Here is a 23,778-nt window from a genome sequence, read left to right as displayed (position 1 = left end):
TATGGTTTTACCCTTACCGTGTCTCTTTTCACTTAAGTATAAATAACAATAAGCTATAATGCTGATCCTTGCTAATTTATTTATTGTATTCGATTTACATTTAGACGTGAAACGATTTAATTGTTGCTTGAATATGGTAAATTTGCATTGAAAACTCTTCTTTTGTTAATAACATTGAATGCCTCAGTCAGTATATTTGGAAAGTCTCTACGAAAAACACATTGAGATATCTAAGATCGTTCGAGTAATAATAAGTATTCATTTGCATATTATATAGATCCAATCGCTCTATGCTACAGCAATTTGAACTTGATATGTATTCGTTTAACAATTGGATATGTTGCAATATTGAAAGAAATCCTAGGAATAGCTGCACTTCAATCAGTTATCAGGTTCATTTTCTATTTGGCTGCTTTTCCTCTCGATTTCCTGAGCTCTGCTACCGAAGGACTGCGATCCTTAGTTTCGGTGATGCTAAAAAATTATTATAACAAAATATATATTATTTTTCTGATCTTATGAGGATAACTTACCTCTGATCCCACCATATCCACACAGTCGAAGGCGTCGCGAAAGTAGCCACAGCTCAGCTTTATGGCTGCCCGATGGTGCAGCCGCTGCTGCTGGCAGCACATGCCACTACAAATGGTAATATTAGGACCTCCCTTGAATATTTCGGTCTTCCAAGGACTTACTTGATCACCTGGCAGTCGCTGCTGCTGCTGCACTCACTGCCCAGCGGTTGCCTCTGCTTCAGTCCGAAGATGTCCTCCAGCAGCGACGAGGCTCCTCCCGACTCCCCGTCCGACTCGCACCTCCAGACGCCCTCCTGGGCGACCAGCATGCACGCGGTGCCTTGTGGACAATCCGCATGACGCTGGCACAAGTCCCGCTGTCTCCCGAACACATACACGCATTTTCCTTCTGCAAATTAATTTCGGTCACCCGAGAATACTATGTATTATTGTACACCTTATGTCGCAAAAGGATTTATTAGCTTCCTCGGAAAGAACGCAACAGAAGGCGTTTGCGATCCCTTAAAGTACATCTAAATTATTGATTACGGCCACTAGCTGAGTTCATCTAGCCATGTCCGCCTGTCCGTTTGTCTGTCCGTATGAACGCTGAGAACGTTTAAATCTAGGAAATAGATATACACATCAAAGTGCCACGGCTACAAACGTCTATAACGCCAAAATGATTTAATTTTGATTTTCAATACCCATCTTAATGTAAAAAACATTGTAAAACAGACTTAGAAATATACACTTTACGCACTGTGCGTTATTGGAAGACCCTTCATATTTGATTTTTAAGGGCATTATAATTTTTTTATTCATAATTTGAATATGAATATCTGAAATGGGTATCTGATAGTCGAAACACTCGACTATCTCTTTCTACCGGTTTATTTATACATCTTTTAATATTTTTAATGGGTTTAAAATACTTATAAAAGTCAGAAGTACCGCTCTGTATTAATCTTAATATATGGTAGTAAGTGCAAAAGCGTGGTATGAACTACAATGCAATTAGTCCAACTTACCGCCGTATGTGCTGACGCAGACCCCGGAGGGACAGCAGTCCTCGTTGAGGAGGCAGGCGCGGTCGGCGCAGGGCGTGTCTTCAATCAGCGGCTCCACAATTCCGTAAACTTCTGTCTGCTGGCGCATCTGTGGGGGATGGTCGAGTGCGGTGGCAATTAGAGCGGCATTTGTCCAGGATACGCGGCGTATGCGTTATATCCCCCCACCTCGATGCAGTGCAGCGGTTGGTTATCAATAACGCTGACACTTGCAGTGCGTGAATTAATTATAGTTTCGCTGTGAACTCTGAACTTTTCCCTTGATTGGGAACCGTGGACCAAGTGGCCAATAAAGGCATATGAGGATACTGGATCCAATTTCAATTTGCTACAAAACACTGCGCCAAATGCCCCCGGCTGTTTGCGGCCTGCCAACATGGCGTATACGCATCGAGATGTGATATACACGAGGTAAACCGGGTTGAGTTAGGCAGGAAGTTATGCCTTAGGTCGGAAGGATTTTTTTTGCATTCAAATATCTCCAGGGCCCTAAAAAAAAATCCTGCTCCATGCGCATTTAAATTTGGACAAAATAAAAAAATACAAAATATCCCACACCGTTTCTTTAATTTTAAATGATCAAAATGATAAAAACTTAAATATGCTAAGAAATTTTAAATTTTTTATATTTACCCCCAACAATTTAGCGGAGGGATTATAAAATTTTATTTTAACTTCGCTATGTTTTGAACACACTTTTTTTCAAAACAAAATTCTTGTCTAACTATATTCTGTTAAATTAAAATTAGGATTTTATCCCAAAATAGATAGGCATTATTTTTCTTGCTGCGTCATTTGATATCAATCTTAGTCACAGGGTTTACCCACTGCAATTCCGCCCTGCAATTACTGACAATTACAGCCCCACTCACCTGCTGAGGCGGAGGCAGCGGTTGGTGCTGCTCCTGCTCGGCGGCACCATAGGAGCCCAGGTAATCGTTGAGGCCCTGATCTCCGGCGACGGGAAACGGGGCTCTGCGGTGCATCAGGCTGCGCGAGTCGCGTCCGTAGAAGCTGCGCTGCCAGGCGTTTCCGGCGGAGAACGACGTGGCGAGCGAGGGGTCCAGCTGATGGGCCAGGCCCAGGAGCAGCAGCAGGGCTGCCCACCTCCGTATGTTGCTCATGGTGGCCAGGTTAGTAGTACATCATTGCCCGTGGAATGACCGTTCCTCTGCTGCCTCTTGCCTGCCCGCTTCCAGGCGAACTGTAAAAAGGAACGGAAAACCGGGTATTCGCTTAATTAAAACGTATGCCTGGCCGGGAGTCGGTTCCCGCCCTCCGGGATGAGCCAATTTCCGTGTTCATGCGCTCGACTGAAGCGTGCGGCATAGAAATCGCTGCCTTCTAGCCCGCAGTCTAGTTCATGGTTCCGTAAACCATTGCCGGCAATATAGCCGTCAGGCAGCTCATTAAAATTGTCGGCCTGCTTTTAGTGCTATTACCGGCTGTGCCTTAATTTATGTATCCTCAAAATGCGAACCGCTCTCGTTGTCCCATTTTTATGGCCGGATGAAAGCCTCATATATAAAGCACACAGGTCATGCATCAAATTTCGCTTATTATCTACCATCTTGTTATCGCTTAGCCACACCTCAGAAAAAAGCAAGACAATTATTGTTAAATATGGTTGCTTTTTTTAAAGAAGAAAACCCCTAAGGTTGTTCTTCATTTTACTCAATCTACTCATGACTCCCAAACCCATCAAAAGGGATTTATAAGTCAAAAAAGAACCTTGGCTGCTGAGCTGCCTTTGGGGTACACGAACTCAAAGTGAATTTTCCTTTCATTTTAAAAATGTATGTTGAGTGTGTTTAGCTTCGTGATGACTTCCCTCTGGGAAAGGTTATTAAAACAATTTATGTAAAAGCTTCTGGCAAATTAATTTGAAGTAGCAACACTTGGTAAACTTTCCTATTCCATTGAATTTATAGAAAGCAGCTTTGGCTTACTAGCCTGATTTGGGGAAATATAGTTGCCTACTTATTGGGGTGGTAATCTATGTTATTGCCTCCTTAATAGCTGACAATGAACTTCAGGCTTTGACCTTCTGGAAATGGTCGATTGGCAACAGTTGTTGGCGCTCCTCCATAAATAACTAAATGAGTGAAAGGCTGTTGACACGCCAAAGGCCAAGGAAAACATTTCCCCGGCTGTCGCAGGTAATCTTCCGCCGTGGGAGTGCAATTTCATTAATGTTCCTGGTTTTGAAGGTGGCTCGGGCGAATAGCTTAGACCTTTTCGCGGACCTCCTTGAGCAATTTGTTAATTACTTTTTCTTACTTCCACCGGACGAAAGTTGGCGGGTCTGTTGCCTGGCATTACGCCCCCTTTTCAGCGCCGGACAGTAATTACAATCAACCATCCATAGCCGGTTATCAAATCTCGACTGACTGCCTTCTTACCCCAAAAAGGGTGCGCTTTTCGTTGTCAGGTAGGGTAATTAGAATTGATTCATATTTTTTTACCAATTCTAATTTGCCAAAGTGCTATTGACACATCTGAGGTTTGGGTCCTTATCAGGACGAAGCTCTCAAGCTGCTGTTTCCAGCGTGGGCAAAACTTCGTCCTGCTTCCCCTCGATTCGCTGAATGTGGCTAATTGCTTTGGGGCCACTCGAAAGTTTTGCAATTACTTAGTTTTTCTGTTATATTTTACACAATCGAACCAACTTTGCCAATGATTCGTGGAAAGTTTATAAGTGCTTAAGCGATGAGTTGATTAAAGTTCCCAAATTGAGCATCGACTTGTGCCGGAAGTTGACCTATTCCAAGAAACATGCTTCGTTCGAACTTTGCAGCTGAAAACGAGCTTCTCACTATCAATTAGGGGGTGTGTTCTTCATTAAGCTTCGTAAGCATCGTATAGATGATAATGTACCTAATAATTCAACTTTCTCACTTACTAAAATTTAAATTTATGTGAGTTATTAAAATATTCATACAAACTTATTTTCGTTCGAAATAAAATCACAAATGGTAAAGGACTTGTTGAATTAAATGAGGAAATTGGCGCTAAGTTTTCGTATTGTTTTAGTATATATAGTATATAATATATATATACTATTTCCTTAAATATTATATTATATATTTCCTTAAATGCCTCCTGTCTGAGCTGCATCAAATGAAGTCTAATGTAACCTAATTTGCTAAAGTATCACATTAAGCCTTAAGCTTGTAAAATAACCCTAAACTCCCAAAACAGCTTATAGTTACTCGGTACTTTGCCGCCAATGATATTCCTTTTATGCCGTATCCTTTTACCGAAACCAAGCCAGAAGTCGAGGGGGAAATTAGACCATGCTAGGGGTTCGAAACCACCGCTCTCGCTGGAAATCAGACCGTCATTTGACAGAGTTCGCCACACCCTCAGATGCATTTTAAGTGCAGCTGCCTCGCCCTTCAGGTCGCCAGGATGGCATTACAATACACGTGTCAGCTTGCACTTTCACTTTCACCGCACGCGAATGGAATCCACTCCCAGGATGGCAGGATGGATGGTGCTCTGTGGCACGCAACGTACCTGCTGGCTGCTCGTCCTGTCGGCTACTGACTCTCTGACTTGGCTCAAACAACACCTGTCGGCAGGCTGCCGCCGCTGAGCTTTTGGCCCGCAAGCTTTTGGGGGGGGTTTTTTATGAATTAAGTGTGTTTGTGGCGCACCGAAAGCTCCGAGGAATCAATTTTAATGAAGAATAGCCTGCTATATGTACGCGTTTTAGACGGTTCGGATTTTTGGCCATGACGTCACTGTGATTTGTGGCAGCAGTGCAACTTTAATGAGCCCCTCATGTTGCCAACAACGGCTGCCCACCCGACTTCGAGTGGCTGTCCTGCAGGCAAATCTGTTAAATGGAAAACACGAAACTTGGCAATCAAATCGAGATGAAAAGAGCCCGGCCTCTAGGACATTCCCTGCATCAGGATAATGAGGATTGTGTGCTCTCGGTGCTCCACTCACTGCCACTTGGCACAGGGGCAACATTCAATATGCAAATTATGTTAGCCACTTAGGGTGGAGTGAAGGATGTAGTGCTGCACCCGTAACAGGTATAACACATCAATGTTTGTGTCTCACAAGTTTACCCTGCAAATGGAAAATATTGCCAAAGGGTCTGAGCCGCTTTTCATTAAATTCTCTGGATTCTACTAAGCATGTTTTACGTTTGTGAAGCCTTAAGGTTCTACTGTTTTTCAGGTAGTTTTGTTAAAAGTATAGTTCTATCTTATTCTAGAAGTTCTTCTAAATGGAAATATAAAAATGTTTTAACTCTGCTTTTATTATTATATGGAAACCATATTTTATGAAATGATAAATTAACAGGCTAATCCAACAATGATACAACAAGATCTTTAAGATACATGTCATGACCTTACAATTTCAAAGAACAGGTAGGTCATGTCATGGCCTTAGTATTTCCTCTCTTTATATTTCTTAAAACAATTTACGTTTAACTCTTTTGTAGTCACCAAGCTGACACCACTTTGTAAACTGAGAAAACTTTACATTTCAGAGAATAGCTTTAAGAATTTATAGCTTGATGCAAAACACCAGAGCTGCAAAGCGCTGGCAAGTGATTGCGGCTAAGAGTGTTAACCTTGTTTTCACTTTACTAGGGGAGCTGGGGAGGAAATTCCTTGGCGGAACCACATTGAATATTCCAAATGCTGCAACAGGAGGGCTGAGTGCAGTGGCAATTTTCAGAGAAAGTAAAGTGAGCTTCGTGGGGAGGAAATTGCACCAAGGCTCCGGCGTCAGCTTATGTCTGGAATGCCATTGCTTTTGTTTGATTTTTGTAGAACTGACGGGGAGCGTCATAAAACGTGCAAACTTTAATGCTGAAATACTGACACAAAAGTTCCTCTTCCGGAATCCTTTTAAAGGTTAAAAAGTAACGCAGTAAAGAACTTACCTTTTCCTTATTACGAACAAAAAATCGCCTCAATCTTTTCTACTAATATTTATGTCGTTTATTTCGATCTCTTTTCGATTCGTTCGCTCACTTAACAATTAACATAAAACGTAATTAGATAAAAAAATTAATAATATAAATCGATAAATTAGTAAATTCAATTGAACTAAAAACATTTGCTCTCGCTTTCATTTGAACATAACAACAATTTGCCTATGAGAATAACAATTTTTTTAGTTGAATCAAACGCACAAATCGCTTCGCTTCCTCGCATAAATAAATAAATAGTCAAATAAATAGGCTTAGAACTAGAATAAATATGTCTTAAGCATACGGCTCTCAATTAGCGTAATTCTCATTCAGACTCTACAAGTGTTAGGCACGCGTACTAAAAAGACGGAACCTGCAGCCGGCTTAAACAGAATATTCAATCCCCGGGATGTGCGAGTCCCCAGCGTATTTCGTTTGAAGTTGCTGCAGTTGATTTTCAATTAAGCTAATGAAAGTTGCAGGGAGGAGGATTCTCGGGGAAGGGTTCGGAAAATGCGACGTCGCCAAAAAGTTGAGTCAACTTTTGTAACGCTCCACGACTCTTACAACTCTACGTTCTATTTACACTTGTTGCTCCTTCCCCAGCAGCTAGTCGGAGTCCACCGGGCCATCTCGGAGGCTCTGGAGGATCTGATGCTCTGGAGGTGCCTCCCTATTTCACGCCCGTTATGCTGCGCAGCCAGGGCTTGTAGAAGGTGGTGCGCATGTAGACGCCCGGCAGATACGGCGCCGCACACTTGATGCCGTGGGAAACGGTTCCGGCCAGCTCGTACCGCCCATCCGGTCGCTGCAGCACCAGCGGACCACCACTGTCACCCTGAGGGAAGAATGAGATCGATTAGGGTCAGATGTTCTTTTGAAAATCAATGGTAGGTCTAACTAGACTAAAGTTTTAAACTGATTTACGTAATGAAAGCAAATTATTTTATGGGTTTTTACAATTTAATTTTTTGGAAGATATTGAAACCTTTAAATTAAACTATTAAATTAAACTTAAGATGCCGTAATATTTTAGTTAATGCGCAAATCAATAAAGTGTTATTCCTAAAAAATGTAATACACATGAAACATTAGGTATTAAACTCAGCAGTAAACTTCAACTAAAAACTTGTTTATTTTAGTTAGCATGCACTGTAATAACTTCCGAAACCCCAATTTTCAGTTGCCCCAAAATAGTACCCACCTCGCAGGAGTCCTTCTGGCCATTGGCGTAACCGGCGCACAGGAAGGAGGAGAGAATCTTCTTGTTGTGGCCAGCAGTGTGGAACATTTCCTGGCAAACGCTGTTCTCGATAATTGGCACCTAATTTAAATCAGCCCGCGGTTAGTCAGATCTTCAAAGGGCACTTTAATGGGTTGTTGCTCACCTGCACCTCCTGCAGGACAGAGGGCACTCCTCCGCCGTACTTGAGGCGTCCCCAGCCGGTCACGGTGGCCATGCGTCCAGTGAAGTCAGCCACATCATTGGGCATGCAAATGGGCACTGCAGAGGAGCAAAGGGAAATTCGCAAATTATTTATATTTAACTTTCTGAAGGGTCTAGAAAATGTCAGCATCTTCGTAAGGAAAGAATTTTTGGAGGATGCAAAACAATTCACTAGGTTTTTTAAATCACTTGTAAAATCCATTTAAGATGTCGAAAAGTATGCAACAAAATATTTTATACTAGGAAATACAATGAAATCATTAAGAAAGTTGATTATTATCTGTTAGCCACATTCTTTTTTTTTTAATTAGTTTTAAAGGGTACAAAACAAAACACTCGGTTTTTCAAATCCCTTTTAAACTACATTTAAGGTGTCTAAAAGTATGCAATAAAATATTGTTAACTATGAAAAGCATCGAAATCATTTAGACCCCTGCAATGGGATTTAAAAGTGATCCTTAAAAAGTTATTTCACTTTTTTAAAAAAGTCCCGTGGTTGATTTAGTTCCTGATATTGGCACTTACCTATATGGGTATCGTACTGCACGGGACTGTCCAGCTCCAGCAGGGCGAGATCGTTTTCGAACGTGGCCGGATCGTATTGCCGGTGGACAATGACACGCTTTACATTCTTCGTCACGGAACGCTTGCTCTCCAGGTCGCCGGAGATGTCGAATTCGCCCATGACGGCTACCAGAGAGGCCAGGAAACTGAAGGAAAATGAGGAATCCCTGATTAGAGACCAACCCAACAGGGATTAGACTGGCTATCTTACCCGGGCTGACAATGGGCGGCGGTGATGACGTAGCGGCTGGTGATGAGGACGCCGCCGCACTTGTTCTTGGTGAACAGGCCCAGCCAGGTGGACTCCCGGACGAGGACCTGCCAGGGGAAGGCGCCGAAGGTGGAGCCCTTGCCGCCGACGATGCGGCCGGACTTGACATGGGGCCGCACACCGCACTCTGTTGATGGGGAGTGAAATGCGAGGTTAGGAGTGGGGAGTGTTCGAGAAGTCGAGTCTGAGAGTTGGGGGGAAGCATAGAACTGATGGGACTCGGGAGTGGGGGCGGGGGTCTTTAACTCTAGGAAGGGTTTTCTTTAGGGGGCGGTGACGGTCTAGGTGGATTTCTGGTTGCGCCGCTTGTGCTTGCGGCGCGCTATATGGATCAGACGGAAATGCAATGGGGTGTAAGGGTGGAGGAAGCGTTGGGTTAAATGCGTGAGCGGTTAGGAGCAGGTGAGGGTCAGGTGAGAGAACAAGAAATAGAGAGAGAAAGACAGTTGTTTCGGGTCCATGCTAGTCCATGCATCATTCAGTCCACACTTACGAATCTTCCGGCCGTTGGCTCCGCCGTAGGAACTCAGGGTGGCGCCCTGGTCGACCTCGTTCTCGCTGGGATTGGGGTTCACGTCCTCTTCGTCCTCCTCGTCCACGATCTCATCGTCCGCCGGCCGGGCCGAGCTCACTGTGGTGGTCTTCACGGTGCTGCTCACCCGGCGGGTTGGCTTCTTGGTCGCCGGCTTCCGGGTGGTGGTGGTTACCTTGGGAGCCACGGTGGTGCGACGGGTAACGGGCTTCTTGGTAGTGCTGCTCACGGCGGACGTCTTCTTGTTGGGAGCCTTGGTCGTGACCCGAGTCACGGGCTTCTTGGTGGTCACCTTCGGCTTGGCTGTGGTGGCTGCCTTCACGGGCTTGCGCGTGGTGGCCACTCTCACCGGCTTGGCTGCTCCTCCTGCTCCGGCCTGGTAGGTGGCCACGGTCTTGTTGCTTCCCGGCTCCTCTATCATATCGGCCAGGGCCTCGAAGTTGCCCTGGAGCGAGGCCACCAACTTGTGGACCAGCGTGTGCATCTTGTCCTTCAGCACCACATCCTCCACGAAGGCGGGAGTGGAAAGGTCCAGGTCGCTGGTCACTGCGCTGGAGGCGGCAGACATGTTCAGATTGGGATTCCTCACCGGCGGGAAGTTGACGAAGTCGTTGGGCGACGTGTAGGTCTCCTCCATCAGATTCTGGCCGACCTTCTCGCCTGGAACCGAGAAGGCGGGATACGAGGGCGTGGGCCCAAAGTAGCCGGGGAAAGCAGGCTTGTCGTCGGAGGGCACAGCGTAGATGGCCTCTGTGGTGGATTGGGTGAAGGCCACGTGCACGGGACTGCTGCCAAAGTATCCGGGATCCTCGAAGTCGTTGGAGCTAACTCCCTGCACTCCGGGTCTGCCGGTCACAAAGGAGGCCGCGCTGGAGGCCAGTTTGTTGCTATCGTCACTCAAGGTGCTGTAGGTCACTAGGTTAATGGCGGTGGGCTTGGGTGTGATCAGGACCGTCGGCCTAGGGGGCTTCGGGGTTCCATTGATCTGCACGAAGCCAGGCTTCTTGTGCCCATAGACACCACTGCTCGTGGGCCTCTGGGCATAGATGGGCGTCGAGGCGGTGGCCACCAGCGGGGGCTGGTAGTTGCCCGGCGTGGAGCCTACAATGTTCTCTGCAGTGCTCTGGATGAAGGCGTCCAGCTTGTCGTCCGCCATGAACAGAGGAGGTACATTGTCGTAGTGATAGTCCACGGTGGCGGGCGGACGAGGAGTGCTGGGTCCGGTCACATAGCTGGTGGAAATGGGCTTGGACGTGGACGGCCTCCTTCCCGGCGAGCTGGCCTGCTCCTCGTTGTAGATGAGCGATGGCATCGGCGCCAGCTGTTCGTAGCCGGCGGATGGAGCAGATAGCTGGTCGAACTGGCTGGGCGGGGCATCTGGCTTGTCGTAGTTGAGGGCCGGAGCAACCGGAGCAGCCGGCGCAGGAGCTGAGGCAGTGGTCTGTTCGTATACTGGACTAGCTGGCCTGGGGTAGCCACTCTGCTCCTGTTCCTTGTGGTGATTAGCCGCTGGTTTCTTGATCTGAATGTGATGGATGGGCGACTCGGGTACATTGTCGTAGCCAGTGGATACGGGTTTCCTGGTGCTGTGCTCGCTGATCTTCTCCTGGTTATAGGCACCAGCACTGGGCTGTTGCTGTGGCTGAGGCTGAGGCTTTCTCTTAGTGTTATCCCCGCTGATGGGTCTCTTTATGGCCGGTCGCTTCGTGGTGGGCTTGGGTCGAGGCCTGGGACTGGCAGTCACCAGAACGGGTCGCTCCGAGGAGGCATCTTCCTGCACAGCGTCGTACTGAGGTCGCTGAGCTGGTGGAGGAGCCGATGTTGGTGGGGATACATAGCCGGAGGTGGTCTCCGATTGCTGGTAGCCATTGGAGGTGTCGTCGTACTGCTCCTGCACCTTGGTGGTGTGCGAGGACACGGACACTTCGGCGGGAACTTGGGCCTGGTAGCCATTACTTCCGGGCTGCGGGTTGTAGTGCTGCATAGTCACCATTCCAATGTATGAGGCCACCGGGCGATTCTGCTTGTTGGCATTGGTGGTGGGACGCACATATGTGGGCACCGGCTGCGGCGGCTGCGGCGGCTCCGGCTGCGACTGCTCCGTTTGGACGGTGGAGAGCTTCTGGTATGCGGATTCAGTGCTGGCCTCGAAGGAGTCACTGCTGACCTGGCCATAGCCAGCGGCAGTGGCGGGCAGGTTACCATCCTCCTCCATGTAAGACATATCCACGGGGTAGGCAATGCCCATCACGGGCATCTTGTTGAAGTCGGAGGTCTGCGGAGCAACTGGAGCCACTGCATCGTTGTAGCCACTGGCGGGCAGCGTGTGATCCTCCAGCACGGCGGAGACATCTTCTCCGTAGCCAGGACGCGCGGTGGGCATCTCAGCGGACTGGCTGACAGCTGCCGAGGCATCCTGCTCATCGGAAACCTTCTCGTAGGAGGACTCGTAGTTAACAGTGGTGGTATAACCATAATCCTGCGTCTGTGACTCTTGCTCCTGCTCCTGGACCTTCTCCGCCTCGTTTTCCTGGTAGAACGAAGGCGGCTGGGTGGCTGGCTCTTTATGAACTTGGCCAACGTCGGGGTATCCATATGAAGGAGTCTGCTGGCTCACCACATTGTAGCTGGGACCATGGCTGGTGTTGTTCAGCTGCAGGATGATGGATTCTATGGAGTCCACATGGGTGGTAATCGAGGAAATGGTGGTGGGACTGTTCTGACCGGTCGTTGGACGTTTGGCGCTGGTGCTGGAAGAGATGTAGCTATGCTCCGCCGGCTGCTGTGGCTGTTGTTCCTGCTCCTGTTTTGGTGGTTCTGCGTACACAGGCTGTGGTCCATAGCCCGTGGAGAACTGCAGGTCCTCAACGAGATCGGCATCTGCTCCGGGGTGAGTGATATCGCTGTGCGTGAACTCTCCGCCATCCAGGACCAAATGGTTGTGGTTGTGCTGGTGGACATTGGACGACTGGGCAGGTTTCGGACTAGGCTTGATTGTCACAACCGCCTGTGGCTTCTGCTGGATGGGTCGCTTCATGGTCTCCGCCAACTGGGGAACGGGTTTCGGCTTGGGTTTCTGCGTGGGCTGCGGAGTGGGTTTCTGGGTGGCCTTCTGCGTGGGCTTCGGAGTGGGTTTCTTGGTGGCCTTCTGCGTGGGTTTCGGAGTGGGCTTCGTCTTCGGCTTTTGGGTGGCCGCAGGCGTCGAGGAAAGCTCCTCAAAGGAGCTGGACTCGGAACTGGCTTGATCCTGCAAACCGCTGGCAATCTTCATGGGCACCTCGGTGGTGAAGACGACGTGGTGGTCGTCGGCGTGCTCCGGTGGCAAAGTGCTGAGCACCTGCATCACAAAGTCATCGTTCTGAGGAGGCAACGAGGGTGAGTTGATGGTCACGGAGTGCTTGTGGACGTGGAAGGTCGGAGGCTGGACGGGTGGCTTAGTGACCTTCTGGGTGGTCTGCTCGATGGAGATGTCTGCCGGCCGAGAGGTCTCCTGTTCGAACTCCACACTGGCGGAGGAGGACTGCGACTGGGTGGCCTCGGTGGAGGAACTGCTGATGGAGTACACAGGCTCATCTCGAACGGGTTGCACTGCTACTGGCTCCTGCTCCGGCTCCGGCTCAGCCCCATAGCCACCACTGGGCGGACTGATGCTGCTGCTGCCCAACTGCTGGTACACCTTGTCCAGGTTCTGCTGATCGTAGATGTTCTGCGATGGCTGCGGGGCCACCTGCTCCTCGCTCAGGGATTGCTGCTGCTGGGACTGCTCGCCGTAGCTCTCGAAGGAGGACTGGGCCGCCGTCTGCTGGAGCTTCGTCTGCTGCTGGTGCTGCTGGAAGTAGGCGTTCTGGGCCTCGTTGATCAGCGTGCTGGCCAGCTCGTGGGTGGGCGGGATCTGGCAGCAGGCGCCAAAGAGGAAGCCGTCCATGCAGGCTCCCACCACCTCGCCGCCCCTCTGGGCGCACTCGTGGTTGAACATGCAGATGGTGGGTCCATTGGCCCGCGGATCCGAGCTGGGCAGCGTCTTGGTGGCCCGGCAGTGCTTCGGGGTGATGCGGTAGCCTCCAAACAGCTTGCGACCAGCTGGAAAATTAGGAGAAAAAACCATTTAAAGAGACTTTTAAAAAAATTATAATAAAAATGGTTCGTATAATTTTAAAAAGGTTCTTTATTTTTCCATCAGACCTATGCCATTAAAAAGTAAACTCGCTTGAATTTTCCCCAATTAAAGATTCCATTTCATTTCGCCCAGATTTTCAAACAGATTTCGCTTGCCAATAATCTGAAAGGCAACCGTCAAATTCCCCGTGGCCACGGCTTAATTAACATGTCATTCGGGCATCTCTTTTTGGCTCAACTGTAGTTGTTGATTGGATTATAACTGGAGGGGGTAGTGAAAATGTGGGAAATTCCTTAAATGAAAGTGACAGCGCCGAACGACGGCATCAATGTCGCACAAATGCCCATCTAAATAATTGCTCTTTCGAGTGCTAATTGTGGCGAACAGCCTTGGGCACACATCAGCAAACATCCACAGCAGTCGCCACTCAGGCATAAACTATGCAGTATATAAACCCAATTAACAGGGGCCATATTTTCCCGGTTCTGTGCGCAGTCGGCCCGGCGAAGAGCTCTCGAAAACCGCCAAGTGAAAGTGGCCCTGGCTGCCAGCCCAACTGCCAGCTCGCGGAGCAGCCACTTGCCGGGTCAAAGTTCATCTGCGGCCCAGGTGTGGGCAATGCACTTGAGAGCTTTTCCACCTCATTTGCCAAATGACGACAGAAACCACAGGTATGTTGAGAAAAATGGGAGAAAGGTTAGGCCGGGCTCTCTTGGGGTTTTCGCAACCTTTGGGGAGCCTTTTTCCCTTCAATACTTTTTATAATTAGACTAGGCCTAAAGTTAATTATGATTTATGTATGTCTTAATTGTTTTATTTATCCGAGTGTTTTAAACATGATTTTACATATAATAAGAAAAAATTTTATACCTCCGAAATCGAAGTGTTAAAAATACTATGAAGCATTTTTGAGGGTTCATATAAACTTAATATTTCTCAGGGGTCTATAAAAATTGTGCTCTTCTTTTAACAACCTTAAAATCCTCTTACAATTTAGTGGTTATTCAACACGCCTCTGATTTTAATCTTAAAGAAAATCAAAAACTGTGTAATAATCGAAGTGTTACTAAATACTATTAAATATTTTTATTTCATAATATTAAATTTTTATTTCTCAGGGGTCTAAAAAACTGAACTCATATTTTAACAATCTTAAAATCCTCTTACAATATAATGGCATTTTAATAACTCTCTAATTTGGTCATAAATTAATCATGTAATAATCGTAAAATTTGTCAAAACGATTTTTCGTTTAAAATAAAAAATATAAAATATAATACACAAGCTTGTTTAATTATTAAAATGTTTCATTTGTTAGATCTATAAAGTCGAATAACTTTTATTTTAAGAGGTTTATTTAGTGAGTTCGGAAGGCATCAGAGGAAGCGTTTATAATTCTCAAAAAAAAGAAGCCACTCCTGACATTTAGAACGAAATTGATTTTGGCAGCAATTAAAACTAAGCCAGAAGTGGGAAAGCGGTGGCCACCGCGTTCTGACGGGTTTGTGCTGCCGAATTAACACCTCGCGGACGGAAAGAGGGACGCTCCACTTGCCGGTGGCCCCGATCCGCGGCGGGGACTGTGTCAATGTTTGGTCGTGAAATTGGAGCATTGGCGCCCAGTGCAAACACGGCCGGCGAACTAGATTCGGGGGCTTAGTGGCAATTAGTCGGCTGCTAATTAAACGGATGAAATCGGAAGGTAACGAAACCGAAATCGCAGGGATCGCTGCGAAAAAGTGGTCCGAAGTCATGAGTCAGGTCGCTGGACAGTGAAAGTAAAGCGGAGTACCGCCGCGGAGTCAGGTGTACTGGGCAGAGGCAGTGAAAAGTAGTGCAAAAGCCTCCATTAGAATCGCCGTCAAAATATCTTCGTACATACATAATTGAGTAAAAGTGATAGTGTTTCTCTGCCTCCATCCCCTTTTCTCTGGCTTCGCTCGGGCCATTCATCTCGGTTTCTATTTTTCCCCGCCGTCTATAATAAAATAACAATAATGTTTTTGCAGCTTTATTATTTGCAGACATTTCGCCTTTTTACGATTAGACACTTAAGTGCTCTTAAGTATTCTTCCGCAAATCGTTAAACCCGCAGCGAAGAGAGTCGTCGGCGGCGAAGAGACGTGAGAAAAGGCCGCAGGCGGCGGGGAGCTCCCAAACAAAAGCTCTGGTTCCCGAAGAAAGAGCCGCCTACAGAACCGCCGCCTCTAACAGAGACCGACCCACGGGTAGGTTCGGAACACCACCGGCTAACAGAGCTCCCAGACCCCCGCACCATGGCACAGTGTGGTGTGCTCCAGTCCCGCGTTGCGGAGTCAATGAATTAATTACCGACCCGGGGCTGACTTAATGAGGCCTGGCAGGCAGCACCGCCAAGCAGCGATAATTATGCAGTTTAACATAATTTATTTGATCTAGCCGGAGCAAATTGAATGGTGTACTCCGTGATTATGCGTTTTGAAAGTTACACCAAAAATATTTGTTTTAGAAACAAGCGTGGGCGGGTCCATTGTTTGGGTACAGTGGAGCACCTTTAGTTTGGACTTTACTTACAGAGCAGCTATTTCCTAGTATTAGGTTCAGTGGTATCTTCTAAATCGAAACCCACAAATGTCACACTAGATAATGAGATACGGAAATCAACTGAAATGATATTACTTAGTAACGTATTTAAATTTCATTAAATATACATCATGCCATCTATATATTCCAATCTATTTATTATATTTCATTTATCCTAACCATTTTTCTTAAGATTGATCTTTTACATTTAATTTTTATAAAAATATACTTTAAGATATAATAGTATCTTTATAGTATATTTAAGATAATATAGTATTTTTGCGAATATTTAAGATTCTATAATATTTTCAAAGTACATTTAAGATACTATAGTATCTTTATAATACATATAAAATATCTTTATATATATATGTATCTTTATAGTATGTATAAGCTTGTATAGTATCTTTATAGTGAATTCAAGATTCCCATCTTTTGTCTTCACTGTAAAATGAAACGTGTTGAGCATTTAATGGGGAGATTAGACCCTTGTTTGGGCCACACTTTCAGATGCCTCTCATCAAATGGTCCAAGAATGCTGGGGCACGCCCCGAACCCAAGCGACTCGACACCTGTCACATGCCTCATAAAGATATGTGCGCCTCCCAGCCTCCTGGCAGATTACCGATTACGATCCGCCAATCCTCTGACCCTAATTGGTGGACCGTGAAATTCGAGTCAATGCGCGCTGCACCGTCATAATCGCAGGCGACTCATGCAAAATAGGTTACAGCATCGCACCTGAGGAACAGCCGGCTGAGGTTCAGAAATACCTAACCGAATACACACTCATACAGACGGCCACCTGAACGCCGAACGAAAGTGTGTCAAACGCCTGAATAATTTCGCGCCGCTTTAAAACATTTTTCGGTGTTTATCATGGGGGGGAACAAGATCGGGGATCGGGAAAAATACGAACGAGGAAGCAGCTGCAAAATGAGATAACAAGTTTGTGTTCCCCACCAACAGTCGGTGGCAATGCCATTAATCATCCGAGAAAATTGGCCCCATAGCCGAATTCTGTTGCATGCCCCCAACCTGGCCGGCAGTGTGTCACTGGGCCCTTGGGCAGTGGGTTCTTTATAAGGCCATGTGGCTTTGTATATAGGTATGCGGCCTTTTGGCCAACGGAACAGTTATCGACTGGCTGTGCTGCGGGCCGTGCAGTGAAATTTATGCGCACGGCCATGGAATGGAAATTAATTAAATCATGAGTATGATGCTGGCCAAGATCGGCCGAAGAGAGCTGCTCGGCGGCGCTCTGAGATTTCGTAGAACTTGTTTTCAGGCCCGATTCTCCGACCGTTCGACGTGCCCGGCTCCGAAGAATGTAAACAAACGAGGCGCTTTAACGGTAAATGGAAAATTATTATCGATCAATTAGCCCAAGACTGCAAAAAGAGCTAAGGCTAAAAAACTTTCTTGCCGCAACATGCAACTCCACGTGTACCGGGCCCCCGGAGCACGGTGTGCTCGGGCCTCTTGGCGCACGGCCAGTTTTGCATTTAACGAATCTTGCTCTAATTGCGTTGTGAAAGTGTTAAATATTCTTGGACTACATTGGCACAAGTTATTAACCGATCGGTGGCCATACCGGGCAAGTGAAATCGAGGAATCGAACAGTTCGAGTGGCCAGGCAGTAAAATAAAGTATAAGTATATTTCAACTGGTTATCGTTGAATACACCCCCATCCCGATAAAATAAACCTATTCAAAGTTCTTTTCAATCCTTGAAAAACGTCAAGTAGTATCTTTACCAGAGACTTATTCTTCCTATTCCCTACCGATAAAATACACAGTAAAACGTTTTTACAATCCTCAAAACTTGCCAAATAGTCCCACTCCGGAAAAGCCATCAGCGCCTTTCTATATTCTTATATTGTCTAACATATATATAGAGTGAACTATTTCTAATTTATTAAAATAGAAACAGTAGATATAGCTACAATTTCAATTCCCCTCTGAGAATAAATAAATAAAGTAGAAACTAAAATGTCTAGCATAAGGTCGTGAAATATTATTTATACATTTAATATTTTTATACCAAACTCTAAAGTATCTGAAGCCACTTCCCCCGGTGCAGTTAGTTAGAGAAACTCTTACTATCGATGGGAAAAAATTCCCAAACGATTTATTGGCCGCGGAAAGGCCCCATCTAATGACCAGCGGACGATGGCGGCGAAGGGGAAAAATAACCAATGTCACTTTTCATGGAATTAGCATAAGAAATCTTTTCATTCATGCCAAGTTAATTTCACTTTTCCTAGACAAAAGCGGAGAAAAACTGTTTACATTTCATGAATCGCTTGATTTGGGCTACTAATTACGACTTTGGCCGCTGGAAGCGAGAGTGGCGAGTGCAGTTTACCAAAGGTTTGCGCTATCTTTTCGCTTTGTTTTATGTTTTGCTGCCTGCCGTTTTTTCCCCTTTATTTTTATTAATTTTAATGGGCTTTACGTGCGGCTGTGCGTCGCTGGAAATATCTTTCTCAAGCGCTCGGTTCCGCGATGTCATCACGCAAGAAGATTTCCCGCTTTGCGTGAGAGAAATGGAAAGTTTGCGGCCGCCTCTTGACCTTTCTCGGCTTAAGGAGCTTATTTGGTTATCCGATTCCGATTCCGAAGTCGCTGGGCCCGGCACGCATCCCACTCCACATGGCCGCCGATCCGCAACGGAACACATGGTATAGCATACCCATTAATCGCATTGTAATTGAATTGTTAAGGGGTACGGCATGGTGTGGCATGGTATCAGCATCAGCATAAACATAACCCGCTGCATGCTCTACTACGCTCTCTGCGAATTGGACTGTGGCGTGCGCTATATAACTAGGACCGGCTATAAGCGATTTGCACGCGAACTCCCGGCCCACCTTGAATTACATAAAATTGGATTTGAAAGTCGCACTGATCTCGGCGCGTCGCCGTCGTCTACAATTTCCATCGATTTGCTCCGATCCCAACTGATCTGATCTGCTCGAGTGTCGCTGTGGCGAATCGGGCACAGCATCCGATCGTGGGTACCACTGCCAGCGACCAGTAACCAGTAACCAGTGCCCAGTGCCAGCGACCAGTGTCTTCCCGTTCCCAGTGGCCACTCCGCGGCTCCTCCTCCGTGTGCCGCGTCCCTCGCAGCGGCGTTAAGTGTAACAGTGACCCAAATAAAATTGCGACCGAAAAGACCGGTAAGCTAACAGTGAATGTGCCTGGGCCTGAGCCAGGCTGTGGCTCTAGTGCGCTGGCCACAGGTGTAGGTATGAATTTTACGCATGCGATTCTAATGGCAACCGTAATTTCCCAGTGGTCAAGCCAGAAACACTTAAGGCAATCCACCTCAGAGATGAGCAGGTGTCAACATAAAATGTGCGATTTACCATTTTGCTTAGGTAAAAAACATTAATTATTTATATTTTTATTAACAAATTGTTGAAAAAACATATCTGAAACTTTCAAGCATTATATTCCATTAAAACCGTGTTAAAAGAGTCGAAGGTCTCGGTCACTAGAACTCGAATCTACATGAAAAACTTAATATAATTTATTATACATACTTTTTTAGAAAACACCAATTTAAAGAAATCTCCAATAGAGCTGCATAAAAATCTATAACACTAAACACTTGTACACCGAAATCACTAAATAAAATCCAAACGACTAAACACTTAATATCTAACAAAATTGCTGTTCTCAGAACTTGCGGTTTGATTAGGCTGAGTATTTTGTTTGCTCCGCCAAGCGGCCAAGTGTGGTCAGCTCCGCAGCCACAAGACCATTAATACAAATTGCGTTATGGCTATATTTGTGAGTACCCACTGTAATACATTTAAGTTTTGATGCCCCAACCTAGGCATCCCTCACGTGGCCAACTCCGATGGCTCGCTTTTCTGGCCGTAATAAGAAAGGTAATCACACGGTGTCAACCACGAGTCCAGCTCGCAGCTCCACTCACCCGGAACAGGTTCCAGTAACTCCTCTACCGTGTTGCAAGAGCAGAGCCTCTTTTCTGGGTGACAGCCCGGCCGGCCACATTTTGGCCACCGCTCAGAGGCGGTTCCATTTGCCACTGTAACATGTGTGCACGATTTTGTGCTGTTTTCATTACCATTATTATTCTTTCGGTGGTCACTTTTCGCCAGGTCATGATGCCCGGGCCGCATGATTGTTAGGCCAAACAATGGCCGTCCGGAAAGCATTCAATTTGGTGAAAATTGTGCACAATGGAAAATTTATTGAACGCTTTCCGGGTGACAAAAGGCTCGCGGTGAGGATGAATCGAAATGGAAGCGTTTTGCCAGCCAATTGGCTGAAAATCCATATCAAATGCGATGAGCTGTTGTGTGAATGAGCAGTGAAAGTTGCCTGGCCGCAATAAATGACATCATTTTTTGGCAATAACCCCGATTCCCATTCCGAGGCCCATCGATATTCGCCAGCAATGAGTCTACAATGTCTGCGGAATCTGCCGCAGACTCCCAAAGCGCTTTTTTATGGATGCACGAAGATCGGGCCAGGCTTTAATGCGTTTTGTTGATCTCCATGCGAAAACCCAGGCAGCGCAGAATGTGTGTTGTCATGCAGCGGAAGCCAGCGCGGAGCGGGGCATTTCACTTTCACCGCCAAACATGTCAAAACAAATTCGAAGCTCGCTCCGCCGTGTATTTCCTGTTCGACGGGCGCATCCCATAAGGCGGCTCTTGTGCTGACAGCCCGATAATTTGTAGCTGCTCGGCATCGATTCCAAATACCACTCGAAACAATGCCGATGAGCTTGAAAGATAAGCCGGCCGTCTACAAATGCGTGTGAGTACCGCGGCAGTCATTCCAATTGAGTGGCTACTGTTGGGCTGCCTACAGTCGAGCCCCTGTAAGCCGAACTTGTGTTTGGGAACAGAAACTATTGAAGCTATTCTATTATACTGAGCCATTTTGTTTTCAATTATTTTACTATTTTTGGAGAAGAGCTTATAAACCTCTTTAATATATTGATATCAAATTCGCATCCATTATTTTCTGACTTATTAACAAAATGGTTAGCTTGTAAAGGCCTTATGAGTCATAAGATATGTGTCATCACTTATGATGCTTCATTTATTTTGAACCATCTAGCGGACCTATTTTATAAAGTCATAAGATTTTTAATTATAATTAAATTAGAAATGTAAGAATGTTGTTTTTTCTAGGTAGCAAAGACTTTATATAATAGATCAAGTCAGTTAGTTAAAATTAATATTTCTTAATATTTTGTGGGACTTCATAAAAACAATCAATTAATACTAACATAAATAAAACTAATGAATAAGCACCATTTGCTGGAATATTTTTCCAAAAGTAATATACTTCTTGCTCTTCTTGGTCTTAAGTTGAAGCTAGGGAGGTTCCCCTGTAGTTTTACTCGGTTGCCCAATGGTAGGAAGTGCAATCCCTTCTCGAGCGCGGTGAAATGCTCCCCTGCTCTCGATGTTCATGATCTGTCACAGTTTAAATGCGATTGCGTTAAGTTTATGAAGTGTAAAATGGCTGTGGGAAAATCGCTTCGGCCCTGCTTGCCGGCCCAGAAGAAAGCCTAATGTCGCTTTCACATTAATTGCATGTGGCGGGGGGGGCAGAAAACAAAAAACCTATGGAATTATGGAATTTGTAATTTGCATAAGCCGAGAATCTTAGCCGGATTGAGTGTGCGTGTAACGGGCCCGACAATTAGCCAAACGAGCAGAAAGAGAAGAGTTATGAATTGATTTTTAAGTAGCAGCGGTCTTTAGCCAACTGGCAGCCCGTCGAGTGTGCAGAGCCGAGAGCGATCGAGCCGCCGAGATCTATGTGGAGCAACAATTGACCAAGTCGATGATCGGGCAGCGGTAAAAACGTGATCTTGAAATTACATCGCTGTCGAACGTCGCCGGGGCTTTCAGCTCCGAGTCGGCTTCCTTCCCGCGGGCCGGGTCTCGGTCTCGGTCTTGCTCTTGGTCTCAAATTACCGCAAAGTCAACTGCAGGCAGTGTCGACAAGTGCAGCGGCCGTCTTGGCCATGGCTGAAACCACGACTGACAGCCCCAGGAAAGCCGCAAACTGGCACACGCTGCCATCGAAGTGGCAGAGTGCGGTGTGCGGCTACTGGCCAAGACATTTTCATTTCGCACGCGTTTTTCCTGAACCGCACTGAACTGCTTTCCTGGTTTGCTTTCTGTTCAAACAACGCCTGAATAGAAATTGAAAATTGTTTTACGTGTTTTATACTAATGATCAGGTGTGTATGTGCCCGATGATTGGCATTTGCTGACTTCCACCTCGCTGACGCAGCACAGTTCTGCGACTGCTGGCCGGCGGAAGTATTGATTTTCTCTTCTGCGGCTCGGCTCCCCCCTGGTTTTTCCCAAACCCCTGGGGAAATGCTGGGAAAAGCAGCCAGGGCAGCCGAAGAAGTCATCTTAATTGTGGGACTTTTAGTCAGCTACGCTAAATCGTACACTCTTCTATTTGAATCAAAGAGTCATCCAATAAAACCCGTCTTTCCTTACCCATCTCTCTTTCAAGGGTACACAGACTTCGATGAGCCGTCCTATTTGTTTAGGAAGTATGTTTACCAAAGGACTTGGAAGGGCTGCAGGTGGACTTTGCAGCGAAAGCTGCACAAATAAAAGATTCACTTTACAAGAGGTGTACGCTTTCAGCTCCATAATGCTACCCCCCGGGGCCATAACATCCTAACAACATGCTTATGACTGTTTTCACCAATTTGATGGGGCCGAAGAAATGAAAATGGTGTGTGAAATCTCACATGTCAAAGAAGTTTGATTCTTTTTCAGTGCTAGATATGGCGCTGGCGATTATCACGAATGGCTTGTTTTGTGTCTGGCCTTTCATTGAGTTTGCACCTCCAGTCTTTTGTTGGCAATTGGGCTCAGGCTGGTGCCGATTTGAACTAATAACCAGGTAGTCTAGAAATGTGTTTCACTCTTTGAATCGGCCAAATGACCTCGACAATTAACGGCCACGGGATGCTGAGCTGCCAGCACCAGCCACTCGCAGCATCGTTAAATCGTGAAGTGGTAAAAACTGTCACATGGAAAGTCGACGACTGTGCCTGGCATCTCGAGGTCTTTTGTGGCTGCTTTGTGGCCGTAATGTAGCATAAAACGAACCAAATAATTGCCAAGTGCGTGGAGTGTGGAAAGTCACTCGAAGAGCGGCGCGCACAGTCGCAGTTTTCTGTGCCAAAGTTTTTCTGATTCATTTATTGACACAAAGGCATAGTTTGTGTTATTTATTTCTGCTTTTTTGCGCCATGAGCATTGTCAACTTGGCCGGGCCAAGACGGCGAGTGAAAGCCCCCCCAACGGAGGGGATGGGTACGGGTATGTGAGGCAGCAGAAGCCAGTGACACGATTCGGTTTGCAGCGAGAGACATGAGCTTGCAATTTGGCAAATTGATTTTCTTTGCCACAGTTCTACAGTTTACTGTGCGCTAAACTTTCTTCTCTCATAGTTCGGGGGGAGTCAATGGGCTAAATGGTTGTCACTTACCGCCATTCGCTTCAATTGATCTAAATCCACTTGTTGTCGGCACAAACGATGCGACTATTATTATTAAACTTGTTAAAGCGATGGAAAGTAGTTGTGGTTTTGTTGTTCTCGTCGTCGTCGCTGTCGTTGCTGTGGTCGCCGTGCAGCGGGACAACGTTGCCGTTGAGGCCGGCGTAACCCACTTAAACATGTTTGCTGCTGCTGGCCGGACACTTGCGGGGAGTTCTTGGCCTAGACCGT

The 23,778-nt window shown here is 46.4% G+C and overlaps 3 protein-coding genes across 4 annotated transcripts in view; all 3 read right to left on the bottom strand.

The window, feature by feature from the left end:
* Positions 1 to 23,778, bottom strand: part of LOC108030343 (transcription factor MafG) — a 78,262-nt gene that overhangs the window by 54,474 nt on the left and 10 nt on the right. The window lies entirely within an intron of this gene.
* On the bottom strand, positions 57 to 5,132 carry LOC108029927 (prohormone-3). Its single transcript, XM_017102422.3, has 6 exons — positions 5,105 to 5,132; positions 2,458 to 2,789; positions 1,547 to 1,673; positions 696 to 924; positions 534 to 639; positions 57 to 474 (listed from the first exon to the last, which is right to left on the bottom strand). Exons 2-6 carry the CDS (start codon positions 2,707 to 2,709, stop codon positions 460 to 462), a joined length of 729 nt encoding a protein of 242 aa, XP_016957911.1. The 5' UTR covers positions 2,710 to 2,789; positions 5,105 to 5,132; the 3' UTR covers positions 57 to 459.
* LOC108030360 (serine protease filzig) lies at positions 6,530 to 23,777 on the bottom strand. 2 transcript variants are annotated; one of them, XM_017103227.3, is made up of 7 exons: positions 23,539 to 23,777; positions 9,300 to 13,418; positions 8,747 to 8,933; positions 8,497 to 8,681; positions 7,913 to 8,028; positions 7,729 to 7,848; positions 6,530 to 7,362 (listed from the first exon to the last, which is right to left on the bottom strand). In XM_017103227.3, exons 1-7 carry the CDS (start codon positions 23,726 to 23,728, stop codon positions 7,198 to 7,200), a joined length of 5,082 nt encoding a protein of 1,693 aa, XP_016958716.3. In that variant the 5' UTR covers positions 23,729 to 23,777; the 3' UTR covers positions 6,530 to 7,197. The 2 variants fall into 2 exon arrangements, with proteins under 2 accessions (XP_016958716.3, XP_043948218.2); XM_044092283.2 differs by lacking the exons at positions 6,530 to 7,362; positions 7,729 to 7,848; positions 7,913 to 8,028; positions 8,497 to 8,681; positions 8,747 to 8,933 and adding an exon at positions 8,954 to 9,128.

This window comes from Drosophila biarmipes, chromosome 2R (genome assembly GCF_025231255.1).
Source record: "Drosophila biarmipes strain raj3 chromosome 2R, RU_DBia_V1.1, whole genome shotgun sequence".
Taxonomy (NCBI): domain Eukaryota; kingdom Metazoa; phylum Arthropoda; class Insecta; order Diptera; family Drosophilidae; genus Drosophila; species Drosophila biarmipes.
Note: the sequence above shows the minus strand (reverse complement) of the source record. Positions and strands in the feature narration are given on the sequence as shown.

Bases quoted from the DNA above. Each gene is read 5' to 3' on its own strand.
- LOC108029927 (XM_017102422.3), bottom strand. From the start codon at position 2,709: ATGAGCAACATACGGAGGTGGGCAGCCCTGCTGCTGCTCCTGGGCCTG. The intron at 925-1,546 runs GTAAGTTGGACT...ATTAATTTGCAG, and splicing joins CTGCGTCAGCACATACGGCG to AAGGAAAATGCGTGTATGTG. The intron at 640-695 runs GTAAGTCCTTGG...TACCATTTGTAG, and splicing joins AGCGACTGCCAGGTGATCAA to TGGCATGTGCTGCCAGCAGC.
- LOC108030360 (XM_017103227.3), bottom strand. From the start codon at position 23,728: ATGTTTAAGTGGGTTACGCCGGCCTCAACGGCAACGTTGTCCCGCTGC. The intron at 8,934-9,299 runs GTAAGTGTGGAC...CCCCATCAACAG, and splicing joins AGCCAACGGCCGGAAGATTC to AGTGCGGTGTGCGGCCCCAT. The intron at 8,682-8,746 runs GTAAGATAGCCA...ATTTTCCTTCAG, and splicing joins GCCGCCCATTGTCAGCCCGG to TTTCCTGGCCTCTCTGGTAG.